Source organism: Salmo salar, chromosome 06, assembly GCF_965601325.2.
Source record: "Salmo salar chromosome 06, fSalSal1, whole genome shotgun sequence".
In the NCBI taxonomy this organism is placed as follows: Eukaryota; Metazoa; Chordata; class Actinopteri; order Salmoniformes; family Salmonidae; genus Salmo; species Salmo salar.
Window position 1 is genome coordinate 30,431,219 of NC_138296.1, and position 24,975 is coordinate 30,456,193.

At 47.2% G+C, this 24,975-nt stretch overlaps 2 protein-coding genes and 1 pseudogene across 4 annotated transcripts in view; 2 read left to right on the plus strand and 1 right to left on the minus strand.

The window, feature by feature from the left end:
- Positions 1 to 12,004, plus strand: part of LOC106606837 (potassium channel subfamily T member 2) — a 64,788-nt gene extending 52,784 nt beyond the window's left edge. For all 3 annotated transcript variants that reach the window (XM_082976450.1, XM_045720096.2, XM_045720097.2), the window contains 13 exons: positions 85 to 341; positions 1,020 to 1,353; positions 1,519 to 1,624; positions 1,769 to 1,941; positions 4,504 to 4,575; positions 4,916 to 5,050; positions 5,206 to 5,317; positions 7,214 to 7,315; positions 7,436 to 7,519; positions 9,534 to 9,662; positions 9,849 to 10,194; positions 10,413 to 10,497; positions 10,769 to 12,004. In XM_082976450.1, coding sequence (XP_082832576.1) covers positions 85 to 341; positions 1,020 to 1,353; positions 1,519 to 1,624; positions 1,769 to 1,941; positions 4,504 to 4,575; positions 4,916 to 5,050; positions 5,206 to 5,317; positions 7,214 to 7,315; positions 7,436 to 7,519; positions 9,534 to 9,662; positions 9,849 to 10,194; positions 10,413 to 10,497; positions 10,769 to 10,886 — 2,053 coding nt within the window. In that variant the 3' untranslated portion in view covers positions 10,887 to 12,004. The remainder of the gene's footprint in view (positions 1 to 84; positions 342 to 1,019; positions 1,354 to 1,518; positions 1,625 to 1,768; positions 1,942 to 4,503; positions 4,576 to 4,915; positions 5,051 to 5,205; positions 5,318 to 7,213; positions 7,316 to 7,435; positions 7,520 to 9,533; positions 9,663 to 9,848; positions 10,195 to 10,412; positions 10,498 to 10,768) is intronic.
- A 1,711-nt stretch (positions 12,005 to 13,715) lies between these two features.
- On the plus strand, positions 13,716 to 17,368 carry LOC106563954 (C-signal-like; annotated as a pseudogene).
- Positions 17,369 to 17,442: 74 nt separating this feature from the next.
- LOC106606840 (E3 ubiquitin-protein ligase TRIM35) lies at positions 17,443 to 22,640 on the minus strand. Its single transcript, XM_045720098.2, has 6 exons — positions 21,935 to 22,640; positions 21,097 to 21,192; positions 20,414 to 20,644; positions 20,309 to 20,331; positions 20,102 to 20,220; positions 17,443 to 18,380 (listed from the first exon to the last, which is right to left on the minus strand). Exons 1-6 carry the CDS (start codon positions 22,481 to 22,483, stop codon positions 17,821 to 17,823), a joined length of 1,578 nt encoding a protein of 525 aa, XP_045576054.2. The 5' UTR covers positions 22,484 to 22,640; the 3' UTR covers positions 17,443 to 17,820.
- Positions 22,641 to 24,975: the final 2,335 nt, after the last annotated feature.

The window sequence follows — 24,975 nt, forward strand, 5'->3', positions numbered from 1 at the left end:
CATTTGACATTTTAGTCATTTAACAGACGCTATTAACCACAAACACACACACTTCCTGTATCTGATCCTCTCCTCCTCGGCCAGGTATGGTGTGTGTCTGATCGGAGTACGGAGGCTGGAAAATGCCAACATCCTGCTGAACCCAGGTCCCGGCCACATCATGAGCGGCTCAGACACCTGCTTCTACATCAACATTTCCAAGGAGGAGAATTCAGCTTTCGTCAGGGGCCACAGAGAGCCCACGCGGGGGGGCCCCAAGGGCAGTGATAGGGGGGTGGGGCCCCAGACCATCTACCATGGACTCACCAGACTGCCTGTCCACAGCATCATCGCCAGCATGGGTCAGTCAGTCTCACTGACTCACTGTGACACAGTTACACTCAGATCCTCTGTCCAAGTGCACTTAGCATAATGTTTCTTATTATACAATTCTGACTTTCCTGATCCATGTACATGGTACAGATTAAGACATGTTTTACATGTTGATCCACAATAGGCAGATTTATGAAGCCTAACAGTTGTATGAAGAATAAAACAGTATCTGATTGTAAGTCTCTGGTGATAAGAGCATCTGCCAACTGAGTGAAATGTATCTGGCATGTAGGTTTCCTTTTGTTTTAGAGACGTTTTACAACCACACCCCCTGGTGGAGAACTCTGGGACTTCTGGTTCTCAAAGTTTGAAAGTGAAAATGTGCCCCAGACCAATCACAGACACGGATGCAAACATAGCACACAGGGCAAGCACAGATCCACAATCAGTACTATTTGGCTTTGTGAGAGAACAATGGTACTCCCAGTCACAGCACATTGGTACTCTCACAAAGCCAAATAGTACTGATTCGGGATCTGTGCTTACCATGTGTGCTATGTTTGCATCTGTATCTGTGTTTGTTCTAGGGCACATTTTCCCTTTAGCCTGTGCTTGTGGACAGGACAATGCTATAACTGTTTTCTACTAAGGGTGTGTACTAGTCATAGAATGTATGTGTGATTGTATGTGTCCTCTGTCCCCCGTAGGCACGGTGGCCATTGACCTGCAGGACTCCAGTGACAGCAGCCCAGAGGGCCAGGGCCCGGGGGGCATGACCATGGGCAGTGGGGGAGGTGGAGATGGCAGGGCCAGCCGGACAGAGGGGGGGCTGGGGGGCGCTAACACCCTGGCCCTCCCAGCCACAGCAGACTCTGCCCAGGAGAGACGTCACAGCATCGCCCCTGTCCTGGAGCTGGTGGACGGGGTCAACTCAGCAACCTTCGACCCGCTGGGGGACCAATCAGAGGACGAGGGCGGGGACGAGGGGAAGGATGAGGGGGACGGAGACGAGAATGGCCAGTGGTGGGGTGGACGCTGCGAGTAAGTGTTTAGGAGTTGCCTGAGGTCTAATGTGTGTTTGAATTAGTTTGTTTGAGTCCTGCCATGTTGTGTCCTCAGACCCAGGTGTAAATGTGTTTGTGTGTTTCTGTCTGTCTTTGTGTATGTGTGTGTGTGCACGCGCGTGCGTGCTTGTGTGCGTGTCAGGTGGGTGAAGGGGTACCCGCTGAACTCTCCGTACATTGGCAGTTCCCCTGCCTTGTGTCACCTGCTGCAGGAAAAAATGCCCTTCTGCTGCCTGCGCCTGGACAAGGTGGGAATCAGACTACTTCTGCCTTACTTCCCCTCAACTAGAACCATCCTACCTCCCTACCTGACCCCTCTTCGATGATGATGATGACCTTCATGTAATCCAATGTATTTCCTGTGTCGTTCCCGTGTCATCTCCCTCCTACAGGCCTGCCACCACATCCCGTTCGAGGACGCTCGGTCCTACGGCTTTAAGAACAAGCTGATCATCGTGTCGGCGGAGAGTGCAGGAAACGGCCTGTACAACTTTATCGCGCCCCTGAGGGCTTACTACCGCCCCAAGAAAGAGCTCAACCCCATCGTGCTGCTACTGGAGAACATGTGAGCGGAAACAGACACATTGCAGGAAACTATAGAATTACATAGATATGGAACATTGTAAATCTCTATGGTGTAACCACACTGCAGGAAACTATAGAATTACATAGATATAGAACACTGTACATCTCTATGGTGTAACCACACTGCAGGAAACTATAGAATTACATAGATATAGAACACTGTACATCTCTATGGTGTAACCACACTGCAGGAAACTATAGAATTACATAGATATAGAACACTGTACATCTCTATGGTGTAACCACACTGCAGGAAACTATAGAATTACATAGATATAGAACACTGTACATCTCTATGGTGTAACCACACTGCAGGAAACTATAGAATTACATAGATATAGAACACTGTACATCTCTATGGTGTAACCACACTGCAGGAAACTATAGAATTACATAGATATAGAACACTGTACATCTCTATGGTGTAACCACACTGTGGGTGGAGCATAGAGAGACTTGTCCTTTAGAGGCCCTCTTTAAACACACTGTCAGGGAAGAAGGGATGGTCTCATTTTAAGAGTTCCATTAACATAATTTACTGTATGAAAATGTCTGTGTTTTAAGAGTTTATGGGCACTCTGCAGTGCACTGTGCACATAATATGAAATATTACTGTGGTTTCTCCTGGTGCAAAACCCCAATATGGGCATATTAAAGTGGAATCCAATAAAAGGCCAATAAAAAGCTGAGTCATGTCCGTGTAGCGCTTTGCTATCCCACTGTTCTCTGCACACAGCAGCCAGGACTTTATATTTCAAATCAAAATCAAAAATCAAATCACATTTTATTTGTCACAGGTGAAATGCTTACTTACAAGCCCTTAGCCAATGCAGTTCAAGAAATAGAGTTAAGAAAATATTTACTAAATAAACTGAAGTAAAACATTTAATAAAAAATAACACAATAAAATAACAATAACAAGGCTATATACAGGGGGTACCGGTACTGAGTCAATGTGTGGGGGTACAGGTTAGTCGAGGTCATTTGTACATGTACGTAGGGGTGTAGTGACTATACATAGATAATAGAATCTATGACTTGGGTGACTGGAGTCTTTGACAATTTTTTGGGCCTTCCTCTGACACCACCTAGTATATAGGTCCTGGATGGCAGGAAGCTCGGCCCCATTGATGTACTGGGCTGTACGCACTACCCTCTGTAGCGCCTTACGATCAGATGCCGAGCAGTTGCCATAACAGGCGGTGATGCAACCAGTCAGGATGCTTTCGATGGTGCAGCTATAGAACCTTTTGAGGATATGCCAAGTCTTTTCAGTCTCCTGATGGGGAAAAGGTGTTGTTGTGCCATCTTCACGATTGTCTTGGTGTGTTTGGACCATGATAGTTTGTTGGTGATGTGGACACCAAGGAACTTGAAACTCTCGACCCGCTCCACTACAGCCCCGTCGATGTGAATGGGGGCGTGTTTGGCCCTCCTTTTCCTGTAGTCCACTGTAGTCAGCTCATTTGTCTTGCTCACATTGAGGTAGAGGTTGTTGTCCTGTCACCACACTGCCAGGTTTCTGACCTCCTCCCTATTGGCTGTCTCATCATTGTCGGCAACTGCTCAGCCTCTGACCGCAAGGCACTACAGAGGGTAGTGCGTACAGCCCGTTACATCAATGGGGCCAAGCTTCCTGCCATCCAGGACCTCTATACCAGGCGGTGTCAGAGGAAGGCCCTAAAAATTGCCAAAGACTCCAGCCACCCAAGTCATAGACTGTTCTCTCTGCTACAGCACGGCAAGCGCTACCGGAGCGCCAAGTTTAGGTCCAAAAGGCTACTTAACAGCAGCTTCTACCCCCAAACCATATGACTGCTGAACAATTCATGAAATGGCCACCCGGACTATTTCCATTGACACCCTCCTCCCACCTCCCTTTGTTTTTACGCTGCTGCTACTCTCAATTTATTATCTATACACAGTCACTTTACCTCTACCTACATGTACTAATTATCTCAATTACCTTGACTAACCTGTGTCCCCACACATTGACTCTGTACCAGTACCCCCTGTAAACAGCCTTGTTACTGTTATTTTATTGTTGCTCTTTTATTCTTTTTTACTTCAGTTTATTTAGTAAATACTTTCTAACACTTATTTTTCTTCAAACTGCATTGTTGGTTAAGGGCTTGTAAGTCAGCATTTGACTGTAAGGTCCAGCCACCAAAGTCATAGACTGTTCTCTCTGCTACCGCACAGCAAGCGGTACCGGAACGCCAAGTCTAGGTCCAAGTCTAGGTCCCTGTTGTATTCGGCGAATGTGACAAACAACATTTGATTTGATTTGATTGGGGGTTCTCTAGTAGCCTGGTACCCAGATCTGTTTGTGCTGTCTTGCCAACTCCAATGGTGATTGACGCATGACAACAATAAGAGATAATGAGAGTTACAGGAGTTGGCAAGACAACACAAACAGATCTGGGACTTATGCTATTTCTCTATCTCTACCACTGCAGGGAGCCTGTTTATTTGTTGTGGTAGGTAGACGTTTGTGCTGTATGGGTCTCCTGGTAATCCATTTGTGTTGTGATTGATTCAGACCCGAGCCAGACTTCCTGGAGGCTATCTGCTGGTTCCCCATGGTGTTCTACACAGTGGGCTCCATTGACAAGTAAGATAATCCTCCTCAGTACCCTGGTGCCATCATCTGCTTTTCATTCCTACTCTACTTCTTTTCCTCTACTGCTAATTCATACTGTAGCAGCTACACCCCCCGAAGCTGTATATGGATTGACTGTGTTCTGTACTGTATATCATATCAGTTTGTCATTCCTGCTGTCTGCTCACTGCTATTTCTCTGTATATGGACAGTGTCAGTTCTGTTCCAATCTTTCTGTCTCAAGACATTGTAAATTCTATAATCCCAAGCCCCTTTCTCTTTCCCTCTCCCTCTCTCTTTCCCCCTTCCCCTCCCTCTCTCTTTCTCCCTCCCTCTCTCTTTCTCCTTCTAGCCTGGACAGTCTGCTGCGTTGTGGGGTGACGTTTGCTGACACCATGGTGGTGGTTGACAAGGAGAGCTCCATGATCGCTGAGGAGGACTACATGGCCGACGCCAAGACCATAGTCAACGTCCAGACCCTCTTTAGGTGGGCTGCTCAGCCATACACAACCATTATACATCCATCACACCATACCATCCTGCAGAATCCAACAGTTGTTTGTGTGCATTCATAGATATCTGCATTCACCAAGCATTCTATGTCTAAGAATTTGATTGTGTCTCTTTCCTCTGTCCTCCCAGACTGTTCCCAGCCCTCAGTATCATCACTGAGCTCACCCACCCAGCCAACATGCGCTTCATGCAGTTCAAAGTCAAAGACCACTACTCCCTGGCTCTCTCCAAGCTGGAGAAGGTAACATTGTATTATGGTACTCTCTGTGGTGAGTCGGACCATCCTAGTCAGATCATCTAATGATGGGTCATGTGGGAATGTCAAAAGGAAGTGGTACTCCATTACTGTAATGCTTTTCCATTTCCCTGTCTCTCTCTCTTCCTGTCTCTCTCTCTCTCTCTTCTTGTCTCTCTCTCCCTGTCTCTCTCTCTCTTCCTGTCTCTCTCTTCCTGTCTCTCTCTCTCTCTCTCTCTCTTCTTGTCTCTCTCTCCCTGTCTCTCTCTCTCTTCCTGTCTCTCTCTTCCTGTCTCTCTCTTCCTATCTCTCTCTCTCTCCTTGTCTCTCTCTCTCCCCCTGTCTCTCTCTCTTCCTGTCTCTCTCTCTCCCTGTCTCTCTCTCCCTATCTCTGTCTCTCCCTGTCTCTCTCTCTCCCCCTGCCTCTGTCTCTTCCTGTCTCTCTCTCCCTGTCTCGCTCTCTCTCTTCCTGTCTCTCTCTCTCTTCCTGTCTCTCTCTCTTCCTGTCTCTCTTCCTGTCTCTCTCTCCTTGTCTCTCTCTCCTTGTCTCTCTCGCTCTTCCTGTCTCTCTCTTCCTGTTTCTCTCTTCCTGTCTCTCTCTCCTTGTCTCTCTCTCTCTCTCCCTGTCTCTCTCTCTCTTCCTGTCTCTCTCTCCCTGTCTCGCTCTCTCTCTCTTCCTGTCTCTCTCTTCCTGTCTCTCTCTCCTTGTCTCTCTCTCTCTCCTTGTCTCTCTCTCTCTCCCTGTCTCTGTCTCTCCCTGTCAATTCAATTCAATTTCAATTTAAGGGCTTTATTGGCATGGGAAACATATGTTAACATTGCCAAAGCAAGTGAAGTACATAATAAACAAAAGCTAAATAAACAATACAAATGTACAGTAAACATTACACTCACAGAAGTTCCAAAAGAATAAACACATTTCAAATAATAAGTAATATTATGTCTATATACAGTGTTGTAATGATGTGCAAATAGTTAAAGTACAAAATGGAAAATAAATGAACATAAATATGGGTTGTATTTACAATGGTGTTTGGTCTTCACTAGTTACCCTTTTCTTGTGGCAACAGGTCACACATCTTGCTGCTGTGATGGTACACTGTGGTATTTCACCCAGTAGATATGGGAGTTAATCAAAATTGGGTTTATTTTCTAATTCTTTGTGGATCTGTGTAATCTGAGGAAAATATGTGTCTCTACTATGGTCATACGTTTGGCAGGAGGTTAGGAAGTGCAGCTCAGTTTCCACCTCATTTTGTGTGCGTGTGCACATAGCCTGTCTTCTCTTGAGAGCCAGGTCTGCCTACAGCGGCCTTTCTCAATATTAAGGCTATGCTCACTGAGTCTGTATATAGTAAAAGATTTCCTTAAGTTTGGGTCAGTCAGAGTGGTCAGGTATTCTGCCACTGTGTACTCTCTGTTTAGGGCCAAATAGCATTCTAGTTTGCTCTGTTTGTTTTTTGTTAATTCTTTCCAATGTGTCAAGTTATTATCTTTTTGTTTTCTCATGATTTGGTTGGGTCTAAATGTGTTGCTGTCCTGGGGCTCTGTCGGGTCTATTTGTGTTTGTGAACAGAGCCCCAGGACCAGTTTGCTTAGGGGACTCTTCTCCAGGTTCATCACTCTGTAGGTGATGGCTTTGTTATGGATGGTTTGGGAATCGCTTCCTTTTAGGTGGTTGTAGAATTTAACGGCTCTTATCTCTCTCTCTTCCTGTCTGTCTCTCTCCCTGTCTCTCACTCTCCCTGTCTCTCTGTCTCTCTCTCTCCCTGTTTCTCTCTCCCTATCTCTCTCCCTGTCTTTCTCTCTCCCTGTCACCCTCTCCCTGTCTTTCTCTCTCTGTCTCTCTCTCCCTGTCTCTCTCTCCCTGTTTTCTTCTTCCTGTGTATGGTGATCTGATAGAAAGAGAGAGAGAGGGGCTCCAACCTGGTCTTCATGTTTCGTCTACCCTTCGCTGCTGGGAAGGTGTTCAGTGTCAGCATGCTGGATACTCTACTGTATCAGGTTAGTCTGAAATCTCACCCCAACACAGCAACGCTCCATATTTCAAAACTCAGTCTACAATATTTGTATTACCCTTTATTGCTCAATGACCCTCTGTTGTTTGTTGTGTGTTCCCACCAGTCCTTTGTGAAGGACTACATGATTTCCATCACCAGACTGTTGCTGGGACTAGACTCCATGCCTGGCTCAGGCTTCCTCTGTGCTGTGAGTAACTCATCTACTCATGTCCTCAATAGTTATCATGAGAAAGCTATGAAATGTGATAATCAACAATATAATGTATAGTATACAGCCATGCTTAGATTTTACTAAGGTTGAAGGGACATCAGTGTAGCTGCCTGGTACTGAGGTTGAAGGGACATCAGTGTAGCTGCCTGGTACTGAGGTTGAAGGGACATCAGTGTAGCTGCCTGGTACTGAGGTTGAAGGGACATTAGTGTAGCTGCCTGGTACTGAGGTTGAAGGGACATCGGTGTAGCTGCCTGGTACTGAGGTTGAAGGGACATCAGTGTAGCTGCCTGGTACTGAGGTTGAAGGGACATCAGTGTAGCTGCCTGGTACTGAGGTTGAAGGGACATCGGTGTAGCTGCCTGGTACTGAGGTTGAAGGGACATCAGTGTAGCTGCCTGGTACTGAGGTTGAAGGGACATCAGTGTAGCTGCCTGGTACTGAGGTTGAAGGGACATTAGTGTAGCTGCCTGGTACTGAGGTTGAAGGGACATCAGTGTAGCTGCCTGGTACTGAGGTTGAAGGGACATCAGTGTAGCTGCCTGGTACTGAGGTTGAAGGGACATTAGTGTAGCTGCCTGGTACTGAGGTTGAAGGGACATCAGTGTAGCTGCCTGGTACTGAGGTTGAAGGGACATTAGTGTAGCTGCCTGGTACTGAGGTTGAAGGGACATCAGTGTAGCTGCCTGGTACTGAGGTTGAAGGGACATTAGTGTAGCTGCCTGGTACTGAGGTTGAAGGGACATTAGTGTAGCTGCCTGGTACTGAGGTTGAAGGGACATCAGTGTAGCTGCCTGGTACTGAGGTTGAAGGGACATTAGTGTAGCTGCCTGGTACTGAGGTTGAAGGGACATCAGTGTAGCTGCCTGGTACTGAGGTTGAAGGGACATTGGTGTAGCTGCCTGGTACTGAGGTTGAAGGGACATCAGTGTAGCTGCCTGGTACTGAGGTTGAAGGGACATCGGTGTAGCTGCCTGGTACTGAGGTTGAAGGGACATTAGTGTAGCTGCCTGGTACTGAGGTTGAAGGGACATCGGTGTAGCTGCCTGGTACTGAGGTTGAAGGGACATTAGTGTAGCTGCCTGGTACTGAGGTTGAAGGGACATCAGTGTAGCTGCCTGGTACTGAGGTTGAAGGGACATTAGTGTAGCTGCCTGGTACTGAGGTTGAAGGGACATTAGTGTAGCTGCCTGGTACTGAGGTTGAAGGGACATCAGTGTAGCTGCCTGGTACTGAGGTTGAAGGGACATTAGTGTAGCTGCCTGGTACTGAGGTTGAAGGGACATCAGTGTAGCTGCCTGGTACTGAGGTTGAAGGGACATCGGTGTAGCTGCCTGGTACTGAGGTTGAAGGGACATTAGTGTAGCTGCCTGGTACTGAGGTTGAAGGGACATCAGTGTAGCTGCCTGGTACTGAGGTTGAAGGGACATTAGTGTAGCTGCCTGGTACTGAGGTTGAAGGGACATTAGTGTAGCTGCCTGGTACTGAGGTTGAAGGGACATCAGTGTAGCTGCCTGGTACTGAGGTTGAAGGGACATTAGTGTAGCTGCCTGGTACTGAGGTTGAAGGGACATCGGTGTAGCTGCCTGGTACTGAGGTTGAAGGGACATTAGTGTAGCTGCCTGGTACTGAGGTTGAAGGGACATCAGTGTAGCTGCCTGGTACTGAGGTTGAAGGGACATTAGTGTAGCTGCCTGGTACTGAGGTTGAAGGGACATTAGTGTAGCTGCCTGGTACTGAGGTTGAAGGGACATCGGTGTAGCTGCCTGGTACTGAGGTTGAAGGGACATTAGTGTAGCTGCCTGGTACTGAGGTTGAAGGGACATCAGTGTAGCTGCCTGGTACTGAGGTTGAAGGGACATTAGTGTAGCTGCCTGGTACTGAGGTTGAAGGGACATCGGTGTAGCTGCCTGGTACTGAGGTTGAAGGGACATCGGTGTAGCTGCCTGGTACTGAGGTTTATGAAGGTGGGGTGTTTGGGTTCTCATAGATGAAGATCACTGAGGATGACCTGTGGATCCGCACCTATGGTCGACTCTACCAGAAACTGTGCTCCTCCACTGGTGACATCCCCATCGGCATCTACCGCACTGAAGCCCAAAAGTTACCCGTCTCTGAGGTACCTGTCTGGACAGAAAGATCATCATTTACAGGAGTCAATGACACCAAGCTGTACATCATCATGATGTTTTAGTGATAAAACATCAACACCCAGAATAAAAACTCACCTCACTCAATAACAACTCACAATAGAAACAGCTGCTGCTTGATATTGGTCTGAGCTGTGTGTGTCTCTCTCTCTCAGTCCCAGGTGTCCATCACAGTGGAGGACTATGAGGACACCAGAGAGCCCAGAGAGCCCCTGCTGTCCCGGAGGGGTCCCCACCGCAACTCCACCTCTTCCGAACCCCCCTCCTCTTCCTCCCACTCCTCGGACCACCCCCTCCTCCGGCGGAAGAGCATGCAGTGGGCCAGAAGGCTGAGCAGGAAGGGGGGTCGGGGGCCCAGCGGGTCAAAGGGGGCCACAGGAAGCGCTGCGGAGAGGATCAGCCAGCAGAGACTGACCCTGTTCAGACGCTCTGAGAGACAGGAGCTCAACGCTCTGGTCCGCACGCGCATGAAACACCTGGGCCTCTCAGCCACCGGATTCAGTGAGTACTGTTGGATATGTTCTGAGGGGTGGATGTGTGGTCATGTAGCACTGCACTGTGCCTGCCTAATGGAATAGAACCGTTTGTTCATAGCTTTGTGTTTTCCTCCACTATTCTTTTTATCAACATTACTGAGGAACAACTTAATTGGTATCATTTGAGTTCCTGTGACATGTCATGTTTATTTCCTGTCTTGTGGTGTGTACTTCCTGTGTCAGATGGGATGACGGACCAGGGCAACAGATTGTCTTACATCCTCATCAACCCCTCTCCTGACACCAGGCTGGAGCTGCACGATGTGGTGTGAGTACACAATATCCTGATGGCTCAGTCAAATCACACATCATCAGAAGGCAATTTCACACAATTTCCCTCAATATACTGGTCCAACTTAAATTAAGTCTTGCACATTCACTCAGGAAGAAATCACTAAAGTTAAGTGGGTAACCCTTCATTAAAAAGCCTGCAGGTATAATGGTTTATAATGGCTTATAACTTCTTATAAGAATGTATGAGCATTTGTTAAATGTATTATTCATCTAAGTGTGTCTTGGTGTGTGTGTCCCATGTCCAGGTACTTGATCAGACCAGACCCTCTGTCTCTGTTGCCTAACCAGGGGGGCAGTAGGAAGGTCAGCAACAGCCGCTCCGAGGGCCACAGGTTCGACACACAGAACAGCACCCATTTGTGAGCGTAGACAACAGAACTCAGCAGCATAGTGGGAGTGGAGAGAGAAACGAGAGAGAGAAAGAGAGACAGAGAGACAGAGAGAGAGTGAGGGAGAGAAAGAGAGAGAGCGAGGGAGAGAAAGAGAGAGAGAGAAACAGAAAGAGAGAGGGGGGGGATACTATAGGTAAGGACACATATTCCACATCTACTCTGGACAGTCACAGCTGTCACTTAGTTTTGTATTCGGAAACTCAAATGCATGGACCTTTTCTACTAGCTGATTTGTTTAATTTATGCACCGTTTCATTTTTGAAGTGGAGAGCTGGGGACACAGAAGTGCATTCAATGAACTTGTATTTGTATTTATGTATGTGCATGTACTGTATATGTGTTATGAGCCAGACACTGCCATTTATATCTGGACAGCCAAAGGAACACATTTCCAAATGACTGTTATTTTTCTGTCTCTATGTGGTTGTGTATGTCGAGGTGATTGCAGCCGAGCCAACAGTATGCTGATCTGGGGTTTCATAAATATTTTTTGTACCTTTTTATCTGATCGTACTGTTACTTTAACTCTCAGTCAGTTCCCACGTTCATCTTTTAGCTCACCAGCAGCAGAGGAAGCCAAAGAGCAGTGATCACCTGTCAATTTCCACAATTAGAGATCTAGCAGGCATACACTAATGCTGGATAATCTATAACACCATTTACTGTCTTCAGAAAGAAAGGGAATAGCCTTGAAGGAGTGACCCAGTCGATGAGTATCTCTTGAACAAAGCTAGTATTCGTTTACTGATTCATGTAACTTTATGGATAGTTCTGTGGCCAAGGCCAGCCTTTCTGACTCTTAGTTAGTTAGTTAGTTAGTTAGTTAGTGTTTACCCTTCCCCACGTCTCCTCAACCAGCTCGCTATTCTATTATTGTCATGCATGTTGGAGAGTCATGCATGTGGAGACCAAGGACTTGAAAGCCGTGTGAATCTTTGTCTGAAACCCAGCTGAGGTTTAGCAGAGATGGTGGCGCCACCGTGTGGTGAGAACGCTGCTCAGCATCCCTGCACTACAGTGCCCTCATTCAGTGCTGTTTCAACAGATATGGAAATATGTATATATTAAAGTTGCTATACATCTACTCTTTTAATGGCTCAGTTTGATTTCCAATTCATTTTCAAAGCTGTCATTATACTCTCACACTGTAGCCAAGCTTGGCTGCCGTGCCTGTGTATCTTGTTCCCCCAGTTATCGCTTGCTGTGATCATATGTTTGTATTGGTGCCAGTCTGCTCTGAAGGTTATGCATAGAGGTGTTTTCCTATCCTTATGAATCCCCTAATGGTCTGAATGCAGTCTCCGATAACGAGGGAACATTGCCTTTACATTTTAACCGTGCTGTAATGCTGAACTTCAGCGATACAGATTGAATACGGCCCTATGTGTTTTATAAACATACAGAACATATATATATAATTATAAACTGGGTGCCTCAGGCCCTGAATGCTGATTGGCTGACAGCCTTGGTATATCAGACCGTATAGCATTGATATGACAAAACATTTATTTTTACTGCTCTAATTACGTTGGTAACCAGTTTATAATAGCAATAAGGCACCTCGGAGGTTTGTGGTATATGGCCAATATACCACGGCTAAGGGCTGTGTCCAGGCACTCCGCTTTGCGTCGTGTGTAAGAACAGCCCTTAGCCGGTGTATATTGGCCATATACCACAAACCTCCTCGGGCCTTATTGCTTAAATCGACCACCATTATGACCACCATTTTATGTAACAGGGTTCCTTCACTTTCCATTTATCACACTGGTTCACATTCTGTCCTACTCTTACAGAAACCCACTGCCTCTATTATTATACTCTAACCTACTCACACACTCACAAACAAACATACAGTCCTTATGAATGACTCAATAGATTAGATTACTCCTGCAAGGAAACACACACTGCCCTCTGACACAGTAAATCCCTGTCATTGTGAGTGTGGCAGTAGTAGGATGATTAAGGGTGTCACTGAGAGGGAAATCAGCCATATCACCTCCCATGAGCAGCGTCATCATGAGTCGTTTACCTCCCTCTAAGAACCACAGTGCTGGCCCAAGTGCTTTCCACTTCTTTTTATTTAACCTTTATTTAACTAGGCAAGTCAGTTAAGAACGCATTCTTATTTACAGCCTACCCCGGCCAAACCCTCCCCTAACCCGGACAACGCTGGGCCAATTGTGCGCTGCCCTTTGGGACTCCCGATAACGGCCGGTTGTGATACAGCCCGGGATCAAACCAGGGTCTGTAGTAACGCCTAGAGCACAAAGATGCAGTGCCTTAGACCGCTGCGCCACTCAGGAGCTGGTTTGTCCAGGCCGTGGGAAGCGTCTTTTCATCAGCTCCCTGAATCTGATCTACCTTCTGCTCCCAAAGCTGAGTTGTTTACATTACCTCATTCATCTCCCATTGTTCAATGGACACACAGCTTTTAGCTGCAGTCCAGGCTGCGTCCCCATGCCTACTGTTGGCTTAGCTCTCATCACAGTTTACATTATGTAACTTCCCACTGGGCACAGACTCAATTCAACGTCTATTTCACGTTGGTTCAACGTGGAAACAATGTTGATTTAACCAGTGAGTTCCCAGTGGGTTCTATTTCATTTGCAACCATCAGGTATGGTATTAACGTCCTTAATTTCCCATACACAGCCCCTTCTGCCCATGGCACACACACACACACACACACACACACACGACTCAGCATACTACCTCATATACACAATCTAATGTGGACTGGGTGTGGTGAGGCTACAGAATAAACACTCAATGAAAATAATTGACGTTATAAATGGGGTGAGAAGGAGAGCCCCGAATAGTCACACACTCCAGGTCGAGGCAGAGACTGAAACGAGAAGAAATGGCAGCTAAAGCATGCAGCGTCCTGATCACGGGGGCCAACCGAGGCCTGGGTTTGGAGATGGTTAAACAGATGGTGGAGTCTCCCTGGCCGGTCCGCCAGTTATTAGCCTGCTGCCGAGACCTAGACGGGCTCAGAGCTGAGGTGAGAGCAGAGAGAGGAGATTGGAGTGTTCCTTATTCCATGTTGTTCTTAGGGCAGCTATGTCCTTGAGGGCAGAGCCATGTATTTAGAGAGTTGGGTCAACTTTTAGAATGTTGTATTTTGTTTTAATTCTAGACATTGTTACATAGCCTTATTTAAATCAAATCAAATGTTATTGGTCACATACATACAGTATATTTAGGAGATGTTATTGTGGGCGTAGCAAAATGCTTGTGTTCCTAGCTCCAACAGTGCAGTAGTATCTAACAATTCACAACAATACACACAAATCTGAAAGTAAAAGAATGGAATTAAGAAATATATAAATATCAGGACGAGCAATGTCGTAGTGGCATTGACTAAAATACAGTAGAATAGAATACAGTATATATATGAGATAAGTAAAGCAGTATGGAAACATTATTAAAGTGCCCAGTGATTCCATGTCTATGTACATAGGGCAGCAGGTGCAAGGTTGAGTAACCGGGTGGTAGCCGGCTAGGGATGGCTATTTAACAGTCTGATGGCCTTGAGATAGAAGCTGTTGTCAGTCTCTCGGTCCCAGCTTTGATGCACCTGTACTGACCTCGCCTTCTGGATGGTAGCGGGGTGAACAGGCAGTGGCTCAGGTGGTTGTTGTCCTTGATGATCTTTTTGGCCTTCCTGTGACATCGGGTGCTGTAGGTGTCCTGGAGGGCAGGCAGTGTGCCCCCGGTGATGCGTTGGGCAGACCGCACCACCCTCTGGAGAGCCCTGCGGTTGCGGGCGGTGCAGTTTCCGTACCAGGTGGTGATACAGCCCGACAATTATGCATCTTTAAAAGTTTGTGAGGTTCTTAGGGGCCAAGATTAATTTCTTCAGCCTCCAGAGGTTGAAGAGGTTCTGTTGCGCCTTCTTCACCACACTGTCTGTGTGGGTGGACCATTTCAGATTGTCAGTGATGTGTACGGTGAGGAACTTGAAGCTTTCCACCTTCTCCACTGTGGTCCCGTCGATGTGGATAGGGGCGTGCTCCCTCTGTTGTTTCCTGAAGTCCACGATCAGCTCCTTCATTTTCTTGACGTTGAGGGAGAGATTATTTTCCTGACACCACTCTGCCAGGGCCCTCACCTCCTCCATGTTGGTAATCAGACCTACTACTGTTGTGTGGTCTGCAAACTTGATGATTGAGTTGGAGGCGTGATTGGCCACGCAGTAATGGGTGAACAGGGAGTACAGGAGGGAGCTGAGAATGCACCCTTGTGGGGCCCCAGTGTTGAAGATCAGCGAAGTGGAGATGTTGTTTCCTATCTTCCCCACCTGGGGGGCGGCTCGTCAGGAAGTCCAGGACGCAGTGGCACAGGGCGGGGTTCAGACCAGGGCCCCAAGCTTAATGATGAGCTTGGAGGGTACTATGGTATTGAAGGCTGAGCTATAGTCAATGAACGGCATTCTTAGGTAGGTATTCCTCTTGTCCAGATGGGATAGGGCAGTGTGCAGTGCAACGGTGATTATTAAATATTCCCCATATAACGTTAATAGGGCGCTCACATGGCTGCCTTAGAATGTTGAAATAGTGTCATGTAAATGCATCATAATGCACAAACCTCAATGGCCCAACTCTCTAAATACATGGCTCTGTTTGAAGGCAAACTCCACTGAATAAGGAAAACTCTACTGAGCAAAGATAGAAAATAAAGCCTTCCTGGAGATGTATTTTCTGTGTCTAACCAACAATGTGTCCTTTGTGTTTAAGGGTCTGCGAGACCTGGCAAAGAAGCACCCCAATGTCATCACTGTCATCCGTCTTGGTGAGTACTCGCTCTGTTCCATTCTTTTGTTTCTTCACGCTCTAGCACTAGGACTATTGAGCCTATTAATGGCACTGTTGTCAATCTCACCAGTCACAGCATGCACTTGTATTGCCTATACTGTATGAATCACATGGCAGAGTGCCAGGTTACTCTGAGCTGGCCAGCAGGGATGTTAGACTGGATACTGGGTTTGACTAGCCCCAGATCTGTTTGTGCTTTCAGGACAATTACTGTTAGGGGTGGCAAGACAGCACAAACAGATCTGGGTTTAGTCTAGCGGTTGACTGACTGACTTTTTCTCCTCTGTGTCTGTCAGACGCCACAGACCCCTGCAGCATTAAGGAGTCCGCCAGGTGGGCAGTCTGGTGGGGAAGGCTGGGCTCAACCTGCTGGTAAACAACACGGGGGTGTTGACTCACGGCACCATGCAGACCACAAGTACCCAGGACATGCAGGCTGCATTCAACACCAACATCATGGGCCCCATGGACGTCACTAAGGTGAGAGCAGAGAGCCAGAAAAACACACATACAAATACATTTTAGAGGACATTCAAAATGTATTTGTTTTTCCTAATGTCTGCAAACAAAAGGTGCAGAATACTGAAGAATGATTCATTTTTCTCTGTCTCCCTCTCTGTCCCTGTGGTCTTCATAAGGAGTTTCTGCCCTATCTGCAGACAGCAGCCACAGCCAGTGGGAAACCAGGAATGTCCTGCAGTAAGCCAGCTGTGGTCAGCATTTCCAGCATGGTGGGCTCCATGGCAACCGTCAAGGAGATGTATTCTTTCTTCCCTATGGCATCAGCAAAGTAAACAGACCTCTGTTACCTTGCCTATTATAACACATCCTCTCCCATCACATTATATTCCCTGTCAGGTTAGCCCAGCCATGTCAGTGGAGGCTGGTGTCAATTTAAATCGGCGGACGGGCTCTTTTTAATGGCTGGAATGGAATACATGTCATGTGTCTGATGAGTTTGAAACCTTTTCATTCATTCCGTAGTCATGGTTCTACATCCAATCTATTGTCCTGTATCCTCTCCTCTTTAACAGCCTCCCTCCCTTCTCTCTTCCTGCTCCTCCTTTCCTCTCCTCTCAGGCTGGTCTGAACATGCTGACGCTCTGCGCTACAGAGGATTTCAGGAAGGATGAGATCCTGTTTGTGGTCCTGCACCCGGGCTGGGTCCGCACTGACATGGGTGGAGAAGGGGTGAGTCTGACTGGCAGGGTGCTTCTATTGACCACATTGACCTCAAGGGTGGGAAAGGATGTAATGAACTATGTTTAAGCACCTTAGAGCAGTGTTGTCCCAATAGTCCATCAGGAGCAGGAGTCAGAACCCAATAGTGGGTCGTGGCATAAGCCTAAAACTGGGCTTTGGTCTGATGTTCTGTTTTGATTATCTGGAGGGGTCAAGACAACATTTGAAAGGCTTTGATTAGTCATGGCCCAATAAAGTCTAATACTGCCACAGAGGCCGACCATGTATGTGTTTACTATGACCGCCAGGGGGCGATCGATGCTCCAGAGAGTGTGGAAGGACTCCTGAGCGTGATGGACTCCCTTACTAAGAAACAGACTGGGGCCTTCCTGGACTATGAGGGCAAAGTCATGCCTTGGTAAACTCACTGGATTGTACTGAATACTGGAGAACTCTGAACACAATCTTTTATAATCATTCTATAAACCTTCTATAAATATACATCAAATAAACATGAGTACAATCAAGTGGTATCTCCCCAAAGTTTATTCAATTGAGAAGGGAAAAAAAAAACATTTTGGGGCTTTTATATACAGGAGTTGTAATATTCATTGTGTTGTATCGAATATCTTCATTCATCTCACACATGCTCTTTACTACACGTTCCATAACATGGCAAAAAAGCCAATGTCAAATGGAGTCTTTCGGTAATAATTAGTATCTAATTTCTTCTATCGATAAAGTCAAAAGGCAATCAAAAGAATCTGTAAAAGATCTTACAAAATGTTTTCCACACACACCGTGCCAAACATTTCACTATGCCATTACCTATGTGTCTGGAGGCTGGATATGTGCCTTGGATGTACAGCTACCACTCTCTTTGAATGGTGCTGTCAGAACCCCTCATCACCAGGTGGCGCTGTTCCACACAGCCACTTTGACGGGGCAGATCTTCAGCGGGCCGGGGTTGTTGCCGTTGATGTTGGCCCCAGGGCAGAAGAAGGGGAACATCCTCTCAGTGAAGATATCATTGAAGGTGTAGATGGACGTCATGTTAACAGGGTTGGAGAAGGTCACCTCCCCAGAGTTGTAGTCCAGCTGCACCCTGACCCTCTTCAGCCCCCCTGTCAGTTTGAGAGGGGTGCGTGGCCGGGTCATGGCCATATACTCACCCTCGCAGTGGGAGATCATCCACAAGCCGCCCTCAGGGCAGCCTGAGATCCGGCCCTTCCTGTTGATGGACTCCTTGGCCACACCCAGCATCCAGTCGTCCTTGTCCCCTACCTCTACCTCCCAGGCGTGGCAGCCGGTGGTGAAGCCCTCAGAGCCCAGGACGAACACGAAGTGGTCAAAACGCTCTGGGTTGTCTGGGAGCACCTGCACATGACCACTGTTGGTCACACTGGTCAGGTCCTTGTTCAGAGAGAGCCAGGAGTAGGCCGTGTTAGGATCCAGAGTCACAGGAGCTGGGAGATGGAGAAAAGGGCTTTAGTGATGGAAACAGTTTTAGAAAATATTTACAATGTAACGGCCGTCATTGAAGAGAGTTGACCAAGGCGCAGTGTGGTTAGTGCTCATCATGAATTTATTAAAGATAGAATACTTTAAACAAAAAAAACAAGAAACCGACAGCCAAACAGTTCTGTCAGGTGCAAAACACTAGACCGAAATTAACTACCCACAAACCCCAAAGGAAAACAGGCTGCCTAAGTATGACTCCCAATCAGCGACAACGATGTACAGCTGTCCCTGATTGAGAGCCATACCAGGCCAAAACAAAGAAATACAAAGCATAGAAAAAAAGGACATAGAATGCCCACCCAAATCACACCCTGACCAAACCTAAATAGAGACATAAAAAAGGCTCTCTCAGGTCAGGGCGTGACAGTACCCCCCCCCCAAAGGTGCGGGGGTACTCCGGCCGCAAAACCTGAACCTATAGGGGAGGGTCTGGGTGGGCATTTCTCCGCGGTGGCGGCTCTCGAGCAGGACGCAGACCCCGCTCCACCACTGGCTCACCCCACTTAGGTGGCGCCTCTAGAGCAGGGTCCCTCGCCGCGGGCTCCAGACTGGAGGGAGACTCTGGCTGCGCCGGAGGACAGGCGGGCGACTCTGGCTGCGCCGGAGGACACGCGGCGACTCTGGCTGCGCCGGAGGACAGGCGGGCGACTCTGGCTGCGCCGGAGGACAGGCGGGCGACTCTGGCTGCGCCGGAGGACAGGCGGGCGACTCTGGGAGCTCCGGACTGTAGGGCGACTCTGGGAGCTCCGGACTGTAGGGCGACTCTGGGAGCTCCGGACTGTGGGCCGTCTCTCTCGGTTCCGGACTGTGGGCCGTCTCTCTCGGTTCCGGACTGTGGGCCGTCTCTCTACGGGGTACTGTCGCCGGAAGCTCTGGACGGGGCACTGTCGCCGGAAGCTCTGGACGGGGCACTGTCGCCGGACACTCTGGACGAGGCACTGTCGCCGGACACTCTGGACGAGGCACTGTCGCCGGACACTCTGGACGAGGCACTGTCGCCGGACACTCTGGACGAGGCACTGTCGCCGGACACTCTGGACGAGGCACTGTCGCCGGACACTCTGGACGAGGCACTGTTGCCGGAAGCTCTGGACGGGGACTGCGCACTGAAGGCCTGGTGCGTGGGGCTGGTAGTGGAGGTACCAGACTGGAGACACGCACCCCAAGGCTAGTGCGAGGAGCGGGAACAGGATGTACTAGACTGGGCTGACGCACTGGAGGCCTGGTGCGTGGGGCTGGTACTGGAGGTACCAGACTGGAGACACGCACTAGCCTTGAGACACTAAACCGAAAATAACTACCCACAAACCCCAAAGGAAAACAGGCTGCCTAAGTATGACTCCCAATCAGTGACAACGATGTACAGCTGTCCCTGATTGAGAGCTATACCAGGCCAAAACAAAGAAATACAAAGCATAGAAAAAAGGACATAGAATGCCCACCCAAATCACACCCTGACCAAACCTAAATAGAGACATAAAAAAGGCTCTCTCAGGTCAGGGCGTGACATACAAGTTGTGGATCTAGTAATAAATGAATTATCGTACATCTATACGAGTTAGTAGAAGTTCACTAGAACATTAGTTCATGCAGTTATAGCTAGCTAGATACCCAACAAGCCAAAGACTGGAGCATGAACAGACTACTGTCGTCTTGCTATACATACTGTACTCCACCAGCCCCACCATCTTCTCCCAGACCTTGTACTTGAGGGAGCTGACATGCTTCGCCACGTTGATCATAGCACCTGAGATCTCCTCTGGACCCTTCTGAGGTAACACAGCTCTGCAACAATATAACAGACAGTTAGTTCTAGTTGGAGTTTGGTACATTACATTATAAGGGTATTAGGTACTCAAGTCAGAACACTTACCTCTTCTTTGTGTTTCTGTAGTTCTGAAAAGGGAACAAGACAAATGTTTTGTAACTGTTTGTACTGTTAATACTGCTGGTTTATAAAAGTTTATATTCTTCTTACCTGGAGGAAAAGAGCATCACTGGAGGCTATGTCATTATCAATAGCGATGATGGCATGAGAGAGGGTGAGGATGTCTGCCGTGATGCCCTCTGTCTTCTTCCTCACCAGATGTCTCTTCTGCTCATCTTCCTCCTGTAGGATAGCTATCCTGGCTTCCTCCTCATTCTGAAGGAACTGCCTGAGCTGCTCAAACTCCTCTCTGATGTGATTCTCTGTCTGCTGGGTCTGGCTCTGGACAAACAGGAGAAACGGGTCATAGGAGAGATACAATCTTATATATAACTCTAGAACAGTGGCACACAATGGCAGACATTTGTCAAAACGTTGTTTTGGTAGGCAAGCCATTGACAACAAAGTCTCTTACAACCTAGACATGTTTGATTTCTGATTTGTAGGATAAATTCAATCAATTTAAAATAACTTTATTATCCCTCAAGGGGAAATTGCTTGGTCAAACACCAGGCACTTGTACTGCTTGCTCAAATACAAGGCACAAAGCATATTGACTGCTTTGTCCACATGAGGATATACTGTACACAAGTTATAAGACCATATTTTCAAGGGTTTGTTTTTTCAAAGGCATTTCTCCAACTGTTTACAGACTAACAGTGTGTGAGCTAAACATCAGTCAGTGTTGGGATCTGCTGATGTCCCACGGTTTTGGACGCCCTGTTTGTTGATACCTTGATGTGCACAGTTGTGTCATCACACTCCTGCTTGGCTTCATAGAGGCCACGGAGGCTCTTCTTCAGAGGGATCAATTCTTTCTTCATTTCTTCCTGAGGGAGAGAGAGGAGGGGGAGAGAGAGAGAACATTTTTAGAGATACCACTGTAAAGTATATAAGCGGTAAAGTGGAAGCTTAGCTCAAGCAAATCTAGCCATGTAAACACGAACGTCAACGGCAGAGCTAAAGCTCATCTGAGGTCGTGCATAGGCTGCTGTTTAACCGTAATCAGGATATTTTGGTGATACTTTTTTTGGTGACACCATATTCTATGGTTTCTGGAGTACCATCTGCAACTGCACACAGACGTTTACAATAGAAAAGTTTATTCTGAATTGAGAATTAAGAAAGTATCACCAGGTAAGGGTTAGTTGAAAAATTGCTGCCAGTGTTTTGCACTAGCATACGGTGTAACCGTGTAAGGAAGCATTCACGTATCACCTTACAATGTGTCGTTTTTTAATTTATTTTTATCCAGCTAGCAGATACAGTATCAATGGCTCTGGCTCCCTTTCAAAATGACACTGTTGTGAAATGTGTCACATCAATAACAATCATGTTTCACAATAGTTATGTTTGATTGCTGACGGTACAGCTTCAAGTTTTATACTGTTGCTAAAACGAGCTGGATTAAGAGTACATTTTCAAGGCAGTATGATCAATATAAAGTAGTATATCTGAATAAAAACTGTGAAATTAAAAGATTATCTGACAGAATACAATATTTGCAACACCATAAAAGAGAGGGTTACACAACCATCCAAAACTGATTGATACGAGACAAGCCATTCTAACCTTGAGCTCCTGGGCCCCCTCCTCCAGTGGGATCACACAGTGGCCCTGGTGCCTCTTAGACGTGTGACACACACAGCAGAGCACCTCGGCATCGTCCTGGCAGAACAGCTTCAGCACCTCCCCGTGTGTGGGGCACTTCGCCTCAGACTTCACTGAGACGCCCCCTCTGTCCGGCCCCCCGCCCGCCTCGCCCTGGCTCCTCTGCTCCCTGAAGAAGGTATCGGCCACGTTCTTCAGAGCCAGGCTCACTGTGGGCTCCGTCAGGGAACACTTCCTGCGGCACACGGGACACTCGCGCCTCGCCTTCTTCTGGTTCCAGAACTGCTGCAGGCAGGCCCGGCAGAAGCTGTGGGTGCACTTGAGCACCACAGGGTCCCTGAAGATCTCGCAGCACACAGAGCAGGTTAGCTCATCCTCCAGCATGGAGCTCGAGTGAGAGGACACGGCCCTGGGCCGCAGAGCCATGACCACCTTGGGGCTCTGTAAGAACGAAGGTTTCCCAGGCTGGGAGGAAGCCCGTGGGCGCAGCGCCCTGACTGGCTCCTGCATTGTAGCTAGAGACTACTGTGGTGTATTCCCTTTTCAGTGGAGGAAATATCTTTCAGCAGTGCTGTAGCATCTACTCTTTCCTGAGGAAACCTCTCTGCCAGCTCTATCTCACATCCAGGAACAGACACTGGACTGACAGCTAAGGACACACAATATAGTAAATGAGGGACATGAGATCACATCCTATGGGTGACCTGGACTTGTAGAACAGGTCCTGCTCCGCCCCCTAAGGGAAAAATGTCTTTAAGTGCCAAATCACGTCCCCTGGCCTTCTACCTAGTCCTTAGTTATTATGCCTAGCCCAACTGGCCTCCCAGTCAGAGTCAGTCTGTCTGTTTCTGAGAAACGAGAGGCGGGAGTGTCATGTGTGGGTAGAGCCTGGAGCAACAGGTGCTGCGGTGGGAGTAGGGTTAGGAGGCCTCCGACTGTGCACAAACTGGTTGAATCAACTTTGTTCCAACGTAATTTGTCATCGTATTGTGACGTGGAAAATACATTGGATTTGAAAAAAGTAATCAACGTAAACTGTTGTTTTGAGGGTGAAATTTCAACCACAGGATTAAGTCATCATTGTAACACATTTTTAACGTAGACAAATCTTCCCACTGGGCACAGATGTCAATTCAACGTCTATTCCACGTTGGTTCACTGTAATTTCATTGAAATGACATGGAAACAATGTTGAGTCAACCAGTGTGTTCCCAGTGCATTGTATAAAATATGTTGAATTTGTACCTTTGAAATTAAGTCAGATGCAGTGGCTGCCCATCCATTAGGGTGTTAGGGGTGGTGCCCCACTTGTGATAGGTCAACAACAATAAAGAAATCTACATATATATATATATATTATACATATACAGTACCAGTCAAAAGTTTGGACACACCTACTCATTCTAGGGTTTTTATTTATTTACCTATTTTCTACAACTATTATTTAACTAGGCAAGTCAGTTAAGAACAAATTCTTATTTACAATGATGGCCTACCCCGGCCAAACCCAGAATACGATGGGTCAATTGTGTGCCACCCTATGGGACTCCCAATCACGGCCGGATGAGATACAGCCTGGATTCAAACTAGGGACTATAGTGACGCCCTCTTGCACTGAGATGCAGTGACTTAGACCGCTGCACCACTCGGGAGCAGCAGTAATAATAGTGAGTAGAATAATAGTGACGACATCAAAATTACAGTTGCAGTCGGAAGTGTACATACACTTCGGTTGCAGTCATTAAAACTCGTGTTTCAACCACTCCACAAATTTCTTATTAACAAACTATAGTTTTGGCAAGTCGGTTAGGACATCTACTTTGTGCATGACACAAGTAATTTTTCCAACAATTGTTTACAGACAGATTATTTCACTTAATCACAATTCCAGTGGGTCAGAAGTTTACATACACTAAGGTGACTGTGCCTTTAAACAGCTTGGAAAATTCCAGAAAATTATTTCATGGATTTAGAAGCTTCTGCTGGACTAATTGACATAATTTGAGTCAATTGGAGGTGTACCTGTGGATGTATTTCAAGGCCTACCTTCAAACTCAGTGCCTCTTTGCTTCACATCATGGGAAAATCAAAAGAAATCAGCCAAGACCTCAGAAAAACAATTGTAGACCTCCACAAGTCCGGTTCATCCTTGGGAGCAATTTCCAAATGCCTGAAGGTACCACGTTCATCTGTACAAACAATAGTACGCAAGTATAAACACCATGGGACCACGCAGCCGTCATACCGCTCAGGAAGGAGACGCGTTCTGTCTCCTAGAGATGAATGTACTTTGGTGCGAAAAGTGCAAATCAATCCCAGAACAGCAGCAAAGGACCTTGTGAAGATGCTGGAGGAAACAGGTACAAAGTATCTATATCCACAGTAAAACGAGTCCTATATCGACATAACCTGAAAGGCCGCTCAGCAAGGAAGAAGCCACTGCTCCAAAACCCGCCATAAAAAAGCTAGACTACGGTTTGCAAGTGCACATGGGGACCAAGATCATACTTTTTGGAGAAATGTCCTCTGGTCTAATGAAACAAAAATATAACTGGCCATAATGACCATCGTTATGTTTGGAGGAAAAAGGGGGAGGCTTGCAAGCCGAAGAACACCATCCCAACCGTGAAGCACAGGGTTGGCAGCATCATGTTGTGGGGGTGCTTTGCTGCAGGAGGACTGGTGCAATTCACAAAATAGATGGCATCATGATGTAGGAAAATTATGTGGATATATTGAAGCAACATCTCAAGACATCAGTCAGGAAGTTAAAGCTTGGTCGCAAATGGGTCTTCCAAATGGACAATTACCCCAAGCATACTTCCAAAGTTGTGGCAAAATGGCTTAAGGACAACAAAGTCAAGGTATTGGAGTGGCCACTCTACCATAAAGGCCTGATTGGTGGAGTGCTGCAGAGATGGTTGTCCTTCTGGAAGGTTCTCCCATCTCTACATAAGAACTCTGGAGCTCATTCATAGAGACCATCAGGTTCTTGGTCAAGA

What these genes read in the sequence shown, in the direction of transcription:
- LOC106606840 (XM_045720098.2), bottom strand. Translation starts at nt 22,483, where the DNA reads ATGCAGGAGCCAGTCAGGGCGCTGCGCCCACGGGCTTCCTCCCAGCCT. An exon ending in AGGGGGCCCAGGAGCTCAAG is followed by an intron (nt 21,193 to 21,934) that starts GTTAGAATGGCT and finishes TCTCTCCCTCAG; the next exon opens with GAAGAAATGAAGAAAGAATT. An exon ending in GTGATGCTCTTTTCCTCCAG is followed by an intron (nt 20,332 to 20,413) that starts GTAAGAAGAATA and finishes TTCCCTTTTCAG; the next exon opens with AACTACAGAAACACAAAGAA.